Source organism: Sander lucioperca, chromosome 11 (assembly GCF_008315115.2).
Source record: "Sander lucioperca isolate FBNREF2018 chromosome 11, SLUC_FBN_1.2, whole genome shotgun sequence".
NCBI lineage: Eukaryota > Metazoa > Chordata > Actinopteri > Perciformes > Percidae > Sander > Sander lucioperca.
The window spans coordinates 32,302,850-32,314,961 of NC_050183.1; the positions used below are offsets into that span (position 1 = coordinate 32,302,850).

The window sequence follows — 12,112 nt, forward strand, 5'->3', positions numbered from 1 at the left end:
AAATCATTTTACCAGAGTAACACATTCCACTAGGTCAACTATTGACAATATCATCACAAACATTCGAAACACTAGGCTAGAATCTAGAGTTGTGGTTTCTGATATTACTGATCATTTTCCAATTGTATTATTCTAGATCTTGCTAATAAGATTAAATAACCACGGCAAAAAAACAAAAACTAAAGTACCAAATGAGAGAACCCTCTACGACTGAGTGAAAGCTTACAGTCCAAAACATGGGAAGCAGTCTACGACTGCAATCATCCTGACACTGCATATGACAACCTAATAAATAAGATCACAAACTCCATTTGTTGTACCATCCCAGAGAATGCCGTATGCAGTGCAACTGGTCACAACTCCTGGCTTTCAAAGAACATCTTAAAATCTATCACTCATAAAAACAAACTTTACAAACGTTCCTTAAAAAACCCAAGTGCTATGAACAAGGAAATATACACTAATTATAGGAATAAACTTACACATATAATAAGGAAAAATAAAAGTAAACTGTCATGTCTCGTCCAGTGTCAAGCTTCTGTGTTTAGTTGGTTTCATGTTTTCTGTTGGTTATCTATTTCCTGTTTTATTTTGTAGTCCCTTTGTTCTCTTATGTGTTGTCTTGTCTTCCTGTCTTTTGGTTTTCCCGCCTTTGTGATTGTCTGATGTCTTTTCCCTGTTTCCCAGCCCTTGTGTCACCTGCCTCTTGTTAACCCTCGTTTACTTGTGTATTTAGTATCTGTGTAATCTTTTGTCTGTGTCATCATTGTGTGGATATTCTGTGTTGGATTCTTTGTGGTAGTCTACTCGGTTTTTCCTTGTGTTTCCTGTGATTCCTGTTTTTGATGGCTACCACGTTTTGGATCACCTTGCCTGCTTTCTGGAGGACTCTTTTGGTTGTATACCTTTTATTTGTGATTAAATCCTCAAGCTCAATACATTGCCTGGCTGTCTCTGCACTTGGGTCCTACATTCTCTGATTTCTACGTGGCAGTAAACACTATACACACCTCATACAATATTAGGAAAATTATGATTTACATACTTTTCCTTTTATTCTGTTTTATCAGGATAGGTTTACATGTTTTCATTTTCAGAAAACACCATATTTTGTTGTACTGCACATTGCTGCAGCTCCTCTTTTCACCCTGTGTGTTGAGCTCTCTGTTTTAGCTACAGAGTGAGACCTCCTAACGTCTACCATCTTTGTTGGCAGTCGCACATGCGCAGTAGCTAGGTAAGGATCACATTAGCAAGCTAGCTGTTACTCCAACTTTTGCCTGTACAAGGCAGGATTAACTTATGTGAATTTGTGTGTGTCGTAGCAGTGTTTTGCCATTGAGGATGAGCTAGCATGCTAGCACTAGCATGCTAGCAGTTAGCCCCCTATCCCCCTTGTTTCGGCTAGTGACATAGAAATGCAGATTTTGAACAACTCACCTGGAGACTGAAAGCAGGACACATTAAGAAACCTGTCTCTCACTAAAAACAGCATATTTTTTTCAACGTTTGTATGCATGTGGAAGCACCAGAGACACACAATAACACCCCAAATCCCAGAAAAAAGTGATTTTTATCTTCATAATACGGGCACTTTAAGAAACCAAAACACTGCTTGCTCCCAAAAGATAACATGGGAGCCACTTTTTTGTCCTTGTATGCCATCAGGAACACAATGTGTTCCTGATGGCATACGTGCCCTCCCAGACTGAAGATAACAACTTATGACATCAACTCTGTATTATGATTGTATTATCACTGCATATCAATAATTAAAAAAGTGACTCTAGAAAGCTATTCGTTAGACACTTCTGTACTCATCCTGTGAGTACTGTAACTGTCTCCTTGTTCTGTTCACAAGTAAAATTGAACTTTGATATAACTTCAGTGGTTCTGTCTATCGTTTGATAATGTAATTATTTACGTATATATATTTTATAAAATATATTAACGTACAAGCATCACAGGGTGACTCCAAGAAGTCTTGGAAAGTGCTAAATGAAGTCCTTAACAGGGGCCATAACAACACCGTGCTCCCAAATACTGTGGGCATTCACTTACATTTAAGTAATAATGTCACTAATGACATTGATCTAGCAAAAAACTTTAATAATTACTTTGTCTTCGAGGAAAATCTCTCTAACAAAGTAAACTAACCTCGGGGTATCTCTTTTAACCATTATTTGCCAAGCAACTATGTCAGTTCCTTTTTTATAAAGCCAACCGACTGCAGTGAAGTCTATAAAATCATCACAAACTTATGAAGCTCGTTCACCGCTGGTGAGGATGAAATCTGTAGTAAAAATCTGAAAGCCATAGCACTTGATATCTTGGAGCCACTTACAATTAATCTTTCTCTGGAGTTGTGCCAAAAAGGGCAAAAATTGCACGAATAATACTAGTATTGAAATCTGGGGATAAAAATGATATCAGCAATTATCGTCCTATATGAATCTTGCCTACAATCTCTAAGGTCTTAGAGAGAATAATATATAATAGGCTAAATGACTACCTTGATAAGCTAAATATTATTGCTTCATCCCAGTATGGTTTTAGGAAAAGAAGTACTACGTGCATGGCTGTTCTTGATCTGTCTGAAAAGATCAATGATGCCATTGATAAAGGTGACTGTAGTATTGTTTTTTTTGTTTTTGTTTTTTAGGATAAAAGTGTCAGATTTGATTATATTTTAAATGTTTTTATTATCACAGACTTTCTGGCTGTAACGTCTTTGCGACAGACTGTGAAGTCATGGCCTCAGCTCTGAAGTCCAACCCCTCTCATCTGAGAGAGCTGGACCTGAGTGACAGCGACCTGGAGGATCCACTAGTGAAGTGTCTGTGTGCTGGACTGCAGAGTCCAAACTGTAGACTGGAGACTCTCAGGTCAGTTCATGTATTGTGCTCACATGTGTTTATCTCCCTCTTCTCGCCTTGACCTACCCACATGTGAAATGGGTAGTGGAAGTGAGAAACACAAGGCATTGTGAGGCCTTAAGATAAGGATCTAATGTTACGTACCGAGTAATGTTAGTACAGGGGGGAGTGACAGACTGCAGCTGGAAATCAGAAGAAGGATTGGAAATAGTTTTAATGTGACTTTAAAAATCCACATCCACTGAGCCAAATGCTTATGTTACCAATAGTTAGCTCGTTCTTGTTTCTTAACAGCATCGTGAGTTATAGAAGATTAGCTGGGATCTTCATGGAGACAGCTAAAGTTTATGTTAGCTGCCCTACAGCTGTCAGTGTTAGCTTCCATTTAATATATTACCTTCTAACAGCTGTATTCTTAGTAACGTGACAATCTGCAAGAAACAGGTTGTTAGTTAGTTAGTTAGTTCAATTTTATTTCTGTGTCATGCCAAACATGTGGCCCATCCCACATGGGATTACAAGACACCACAAATTTATTTAGCAAACATCTTCCGGTCGCATATACAAATTATTTGGAGAAATACATGAATACAAATATATACATACACACATACATACACATATATATATATATATATATATATATATATATATATATATATATATACATATACATACACACACACACACACACACATACATATACAACACACACACACACACACACCAGCGTATACAAACAAATCCTCATGTACAGATCATCTTGATAACAAGCTTGTTTCCTCTTCTCCCAGGCTTTCTCAGGATAATTGTCTAATTTATATGTTTCACATGTGAACAGCCATCTCAGTCTTTGAGCATCATCCATATTTACCAAATCTGAATCTCAGATTTTATCTTACAAAATAAAAATCATCCCGTAGCTTGTATTTCCTTCTCAGGAGCGCAACTTTGTCTCCGACTGAAGCTAACTGGATCCTGACCGGGCCCGGTCCGCGACCTCTAGGCTTCAGCCTCTCCACTGCCACCAAGCTGGGCACGGAATCATACCGCAGCCCCTCCAACATTAGCCTGGACACTGTCTGCATCACCTGTTCACCTTCCTCGAAGGGCAGGCCAAAGACCATTATTACGGTTTCTGGGTTGAAATCTGTTGCAGCTGTTTTCTTGATATTTTGCTCGATCTGTTCCATGCAAGCTGCCATGATTCCAAATTCCATGTCTAGGCTGTTCTGGACTTCTCTGGCCTTTTTTTCAATTTCTACTTTTAGGTCATCTTGATTATCTTTTACAAATGTTATCATCGAGTCACAGAAACTGTCAAATTTACTATTGAAGTTCTTGTCCAAGGATACATGTAGACTTCTACTTTTTTCATCAAGCATGTTCTCCAAGTTATCATTCATTCCTCACTCAATTTTTGTAACTCTTGTGTGATAACCTGATTCTCACTTGTTCCCGTGTTTTTGTCAGCGTTGCTTCGCAGCGTCTTTCCAACTTTCCAACTTTCTCACTCATGGTTGCGTTATGGTTGATATTTTCCTCAACACGTTAACCAAGCTGGATACAAAGTTGTCCCTCTGTATACTTGTTTGTCTTGAGGTTTGTTCTTTGTCATATATTTGTATCGAAAAGAAAAGAAAAGAACCTCCGACGTGCACACAACTCCACATGCGACATGCGAACTGGATTGTAGTAACATTAGTGACAGCACCATTGTCCATTATCAATGCCATTAGCATCGTGGCTAACACTATTGTTACTTAGTTTATGACAAATCGTTTCAGCTGTGCTTTTTAACATGATGTCATTGTGCTAACCGAGCAACGTTAGCCTTTACAATAGAGCTTCTTCAAAACACTTGTTAGGGGTCCAAGCCCGAGGGGAGGGAATCGCGGTTGCAAAGCAAAGCGGTTCACACAGCAGGGCTGTGGAACCCTATTGTAATTGTATAGATTATTATTTTTATTATTATTATTGTTGTTGTTATTATTATTATTATTATTATTATTAGGGGTCCAAGCCAGAGGGGGCTGGGAACCCCTCTTGTTCACAGATCCAGTAGAGCTGTGGAACCCTATTGTTTATTTTTTTGCCTCTAAAACAGTTTCTACAGCCTAAACCGTGCATGGTGGGGCGGTGCCATTTTGAGGAATGGTCCAGAACTCTGGAAGGACCTCTGACAAAAAACTGTACACACTTCCACCACTAGGCAGCGCTATAGCAGAAAAAAAACGCGTTATAACTCCCAAACCCTACATCCGACATTAAAATTACTCATAGCCACTAGCCACTAGCCATAGCCATAGCTGAATCTCCTGATATAGGCCACAGCCATTTTCGCTTTGACGTTTCTGTGCGAAAAATCACGATTTATCGTGAACCTACTTCTTCGAACTCCTTCTAGACCATACGACCGATCTGCATGAAACTTGGTAAGTAGCATATCCGGTACGTCCTGACAAAAACTTGCACAGAGTACGCACAAACAAATTTGTGTAGCTAGCTACGACAACACAAAATTTGCCATATCTCGGCCAAAATAAATGCTATAAAGGCGAAAATTTTGATTATTGTTCTCCATGAACAAATAAAACAAATTTTATGAAATTTGGAGACTCTGAGGTCAGTTCACTGACTGTTACTATTATAGATCTAATACGTTTAATTAACAACTAAACCTAATTCATGTACAAACATAACTTACATATATAAAGTTGTAAATGTTCTTTTGTTCATACTTCATGTTTCTTATAGAACATTTAGTCTGCAGTCCCAGAAGACTTGTGTTTATTAACCCTCATGTTGTCCTCCCATCGGCCATGAAGTTGTTGTCCTTTGGGGTCAAAATTTAAAATGAAAATGAACCTTTTCTTTGGTACTATTTTCCTCAACGTTTTTGGCCCCTTTTCCTTTGCTTTGGAGGGTTTTTTTTAAACATTTTTGTGATACTTTATGAAAACAAATCATGGTCAATATACCTAATTTATGTGACATGACTATTTTTTAGTTTAAAAAAGCAGAAATTGTGAATTATATTGATTAATAGTTAAGATCAGAGGATGTTGAGTGGATCACAGATTGGTTTATGTCAAAGTTTAGTCAGGATACTGTTTTGAAACCATTTTAACATCCATGCACATTCATGCATCCATGTTATTTTGGGCAATTTGTTGAAGTTTTAAATTCCCTTCAGTTCACTTGTTTTCTGGGTTTCTCTGAGCATCAATCACAACAACTTTAAAGTGTCAGTCTGAACAGTTTGAACAAATTTAGTCTATCAAACTGAGACAAATGAGAGAGACATCTAGATATAAATAAAAGATCTTCAAGACCTCCAAGGCCTTTTCAAGAAGGTCTTTATATAAAACCTTCAAAACACTATTTTACAGAACTTATGGATTTATAATAACTGAAGTCTCTCTGTCAAAAAGACACTTGAAAACTCCCATACAGGACCACAGAGAGAGTGAAGCATATTTCCAAATGCAGGTGTTTAAAGTATAATAAGTCATGTCTGAGTTGGGACCAACGGCACCTTAACATGTGTACGATGCTTCCTGTCCAACCGGTTCTCACTCCCAACTCGTAAAATACTGACGCTTGGTCACCCATGATCTTTTCCTAAACCTAACTGTCCCGTTCTTGTGCCCCATGTCAGTTAAACGTACGTCCCGACCCAGAGCATCAAAAAGTGAAGCCAAGGGTCTCTGCCAAGCGTGTCTAAATATGACGCTAAAGGAGACTTTTTGCATCAATAACAAACGTCAAATGCACCTGACCAAGCGTGGCTTTTTGACATGATGGGAGTGAGAATGTGTTGTCCTGTCACAAAGAGATGTCATCCTGTTGGGTTCAGGTGTTTGGAATCTCCATCTTCTAAACTTCTACATTCTGAACCTTCTTCATCTCTGAACAGATTATTGATTTGGATGATTTCAAACAGGAGGATTGTCTTCTAATGTTACATCATTTACTCTTCATCCAGATTGTGGAACTGCAGTTTGTCAGATATCAGCTGTGCTTCTCTGGTCTCAGTTCTGATTAATTAACAATGTGTATGTTTTGTTCATATTTTCATGTTTTTTTTTTAGTAAATGTAATCTGCAGTTTGTCAATGAAACTGTAGAAAATGTCCACTGTTAGTTGTTAAAGTAAATTAATGTTTATAATCGTTGGTAAATGGTCACATCTGTATATATACAGAAGATCCTCTGAACTAATATTGGTTTTAAATGGATAAAGTTTACTTGCTGAAGTAGAAATATTTCTTTGGTTTTCTGTTAATTTCCAAATAATGTCTGATCATAGATATTGATCCTTCACAACACACATTCACACACAGACACATACACACACACACACACACACACACACAGAAACACACATACAGACACACACACACACAAACCCACACTCACACAGTAACACACACACAGAATCATACACTAGGGCTTAACGATTTTGGAAAATAATGTAATTGCGATTTTTTTTTCAGCAATATAGCTATTGCGATTTTATATGCAATTATTTTTTAAGCTTTGTCTTCTGTATTATTCAACAAAGATAAGCAATAAATAATTGTATAGTATGAACAACACAAGATTAGATAGATTAAACAAACTGTTCTTTCCTGGAGGCCAGGCTTGTATGTGATGATGAAATACTATATATATATATATATATATATATATATATATATATATATATATATATATATATATATTTATTTATTTATTAGGGGTGGAACGGTGCATGTATTCGTATTGAACCGAAACGGTACAGGCGTCTCGGTTCGGTACATGAATTTACACAGAGAATACACGGTATAAAAATAAATAAAACTTGCATGCAAATGAATTAATATAATGTGGAACTACTGTTACATACGCGTTTCTTACGGACACCTAATCTGTAGCCCCGCCTTAGCTCTGAAGCTCCCGAGCTCCGCTTACACGTCAAGTCGGTCCAGTGAGTCCAGACCAGAGCCATGTCTTTCTCTATCACTCTGGTCCACACGAAGCAAACTAGTCCCTTCCATATACAATCAAACACGGATGTACTGTAGCTGGATCCCTTCTTGCCTCGACCACAAATGGCTTCCAGGCCCATTTGCTTTGCTGTTTGCTCCGCTTTTAGCTCCGCTGTTAGCTGTTAGCTCCGCCGTTAGCTGTTAGTTCCACCGTTAGCTTCGCTGTTTGCTGCTAGCTCCGCTGTTAGCGTGTGAAGCTAATGAAGTTGCGTGCCGCGTGCATGACAGCGTCAATGTTGCACTTGCTAAGAGGCTATCGTTATGTTACTAGTAGCATGCTGCTTGTGGTCTTGCTGTGGGATTAACTGTACTAATAAAACCGTTGAAACAACGTGGCCACACTGCTGTGAAAGCTCCCCAAATGACATTTAACAGAGTCTGGTTGTTACCCCTCCCCGTGGCAGTCTCCTCCACTCCAAATCTTTATAACGGAGCTAGCTAACTGGAGCTAACCACTAATCAGAGCTAATCGTTGCTAACCGAGCCTTCAGCTCTGCGTGCTTGTATCCATTAACTGCATGTATGGACTCGAGCCTGAATAAAACCTTTAATTTTTTTAAAATGGCTGGAAAAGTTTTAAACTATATCTCAGAGTTGTTTGAATGACAGAAATCTGCTCAAGGTATGGCGTAGTGTTAGCGTGCCAAGTTGATACTTTCTCTGCGGAGTCACGTGACAAAATCGCAGCCTTTGGGATTAGGAAATCACGTTTTAACATATGGCGATATTATTGCAAATGTGATTAATCTTTCAGCCCTAACACACACAGACACACACACATGCACACACAGTAACACACACACACAGAATCACACACAGTAACAGACACAGTAAAACACAGACACACACATGCGCGCATACACACACACAGACACACACAACACAGAGACACAGGTACACATACAGAAATACAGACACACACACACACAAAAACACATACACATACACACACACACACACACACACACAGACAGACAGACATCTAGATGAAAACAAAGAGACCAAAGGATATTTCCAAATGCAGCTGTTTAAATGATCAATATAGTATTGATTGGATTAGAAATGTCTGTTTATCATCGTCATTTATTCTTTATTCAGATTGGAGAGCTGCAGTTTGTCAGAGATCAGCTGTGCTTCTCTGATCTCAGCGCTGATGTTCAACCCCTCCCATCTGAGAGAGCTGGAACTGAGTAACAACAAGCTGCAGGATTCAGGAGTGAAGCTGCTGTGTGGTTTTTTGGAGAGTCCACTCTGTAGACTGAAGTCTCTGAGGTCAGTTCACTGACCCTGTTACTATTAGAGATCTAATATGTTTAATTAACAACTGAAACTAATTTATTTACAAACATAACTTACATCTATAAAGTTGTACATGTTCTTTTGTTCATAGTTTTATGTTTATTGTAGAACATTTAGTCTGCAGTCCCAGAAGACTTGCATTTATTAACCCTTGTGTTGTATTCCCATTTGCCATGAACTTGTTGTCTTTCCGGGTCAAAATTTGTGCTATTTTCCACAACGTTTTTGGCCCTTTTTCCTTTGCTTTTGAAGTTTTTTTTCATGTTTTTGTAACACTTTATGAAAAGAAATCATCACACTTGGAGAGGAATATTTTCCACAGCTCTTTAATGACCGTATCAACAGTGTATTGCCCCACAGTTCTTTTGGAGCTCCCTCGCTCCCACCTGGCCCGAGGCTCTCGGTTGCGAGGGTACGAATTCTCTCTGTCCAGCTTATCACACAGTGTCCACGTCTTTTCTCTCCCCGTCGGCCATAAAGTCTTTCTTCCTGCTCCGGCTCGCTACTGCTTTTAAAAGGGAGAGCATGATTAGACAACTCGCTACAGCTGTGACAATCAGTCTCTCCCTGCCTGCTCACCTGAGCCACCACCTCCTCCCCACACTCTCTCTCCCCACACCTCCAAAGAGACTTTTTTGCGTCAATAATAAATGCCAAAGTAACCTGACCAATTGTTGCTTTCTGACGTGATGGGAGTGAGAATGTGTTTTCCTGTCACAAAGAGATCTCATATTGTTGGGTTCAGGTGTTTTGGAATCTCCATCTTCAAAATCTGAACTTCTACATTCTGAACCTTCATCTCTGAACAGATTATTGATTTGGATGATTTCAAACAGAAGGATTGTCTTCTAAGATTGTGGAACTGCAGTTTGTCAGATATCAGCTGTGCTTCTCTGGTCTCAGTTCTGATTAATTAACAATGTGTATGTTTTGTTCATATTTTCATGTTTTTTTTTGTAGTAAATTTAATCTGCAGTTTGTCAATGAAACTGTAGAAAATGTCCACTGTTAGTTGTTAAAGTAAATGAATGTTTACAATTGTTGGTAAATGGTCACATATGTATAGAGAAGATCCTCTGAATTGGTTTTAAATGGATAAAGTTTACTTGCTGAAGTAGAAATATTTCTTTGGTTTCTGTTAATTTCCTAATGTTTTCACAACTAATGTCTGATCATAGATATTGATCCTTAACAACTCACATTCACACACACAGACACATACCTACACACAGAAACACACACACACACACAGTAACACACACACAGAAACATACACATACTGTATATATACACACACAGACACACACACACACACACACACACACACACACGGTAACACACACACAGAGAAACACACACACAGACACACACACACAGTAACACACACAGAGAAACACACAGACATATAGATGAACACAAAGAGACCAAAGAATATTTCCAAATGCAGCTGTTTAAAGGATCAATATAGTATTGATTGGATTAGAAATGTATTTTTATCATTGTCATTTATTCTTTATTCAGATTGAGGGGCTGCAGTTTGTCAGAGTTCAGCTGTGCTTCTCTGGTCTCAGCTCTAAAGTTCAACCCCTCCCACCTGAGAGAGCTGGACCTGAGTAACAACAAGCTGCAGGATTCAGGAGTGAAGCTGCTGTGTGGTTTTCTGGAGAGTCCACACTGTAGACTGGAGACTCTGAGGTCAGTTCACTGACTTTGTTACTATTATATGGTTCCTGTTGCAAATGCTTTTTGTTGATGACCAAATTTCAGTTTCATTCTTCTCACCTCTTCATCTACCAGTGGCACCCACTCATATTTGAACTTACGTTTGAGAGACATGTGCCAGGTATGCTATTTAAAATAATATAAAATAGACCAATTAAATAGGCATACAAACCACTTGAAAACTGAAAACACAAGCATGAAAATACATGGTGGGAAAACATAGTGTGCATCAAAATGCAGAAAACATAGTTAATATCTTGACTGGATTAGTACTCTAGGTATAATAAATAAATAACGGTTGGCAATTAATAATCCGTCAACTCACATAACCACTGCTTTAAGTAAGTAAGTAAGTAAACTTTATTTATATAGCACCTATCACAGACAGAGTCACAAAGTGCTTTACATGCAGCAAGATTAACAATTTAAAAAAAAAAAATAATAATATAAAATAAACATACAAACATAAAAACAATGATATCTCATTCAAGTGAAAGCTTGTCGGAATAGGAGTGTCTTTAGCTGTTTTGTAAAATAAACGATAGAATCGGTCACACGCAGCGAAAGGGGCAGGGCGTTACACAGTTTGGGAGCAACTGCCCGAAAGGAGCGGTCTCCCCGAGTTTTAAGGCGGGTTTTTGGGACCATCAGGAGATTTTGACCTGAGGAACGAAGCGTGCGGAAAGAGGAGTAAGGGGTCAACAAATCAGCGATGTATTTCGGCGTCTGTCCATGTAGTGCTCTAAAAGTTAACACTAGAATTTTATAGTCAATTCTGTATTTTACTGGAAGCCAGTGGAGAGTAAACAAAATCGGGGTGATGTGTGCCCTTCTGTTTGTTCCTGTTAAAAGCCTGGCTGCTGCATTTTGCACCAATTGAAGGCGGCTCAACGAAGATTTATTAAAACAAGTAAAAAGAGAATTACAGTAATCTAACCGTGACAAAATAAAAGCATGAATGATCATCTCCATGGTAGCTTTGGGAAGTATTTTTCTCAATTTAGAGATATTTCTCAAATGATAAAAACAATTTCTGACCAACTGTCTAGAATGACCATCCAAAGACATCGATTGGTCGAACAAAACACCAAGGTTACTTAGGCTCAGCTGGAAGGAGGAGTCCAGGGAACAGAGGTGTAGTTTGATTTGGGGTAGTATATGTTCTGGAGCAATGATCAATGTT

At 38.5% G+C, this 12,112-nt stretch overlaps 1 protein-coding gene across 10 annotated transcripts in view; it reads left to right on the forward strand.

Moving 5' to 3' along the window:
• Positions 1-12,112, forward strand: part of LOC116059160 (NACHT, LRR and PYD domains-containing protein 12-like) — a 31,451-nt gene that overhangs the window by 2,988 nt on the left and 16,351 nt on the right. For 7 of the 10 annotated variants that reach the window (XM_036007120.1, XM_036007125.1, XM_036007124.1 and 4 more), the window contains exons 3-4: positions 2,712-2,885; positions 10,729-10,862. In XM_036007120.1, the coding sequence (XP_035863013.1) occupies positions 2,712-2,885; positions 10,729-10,862 (308 nt within the window). The remainder of the gene's footprint in view (positions 1-2,711; positions 2,886-10,728; positions 10,863-12,112) is intronic. The other 3 variants (XM_036007127.1, XM_036007129.1, XM_036007122.1) reach the window with 2 other exon arrangements.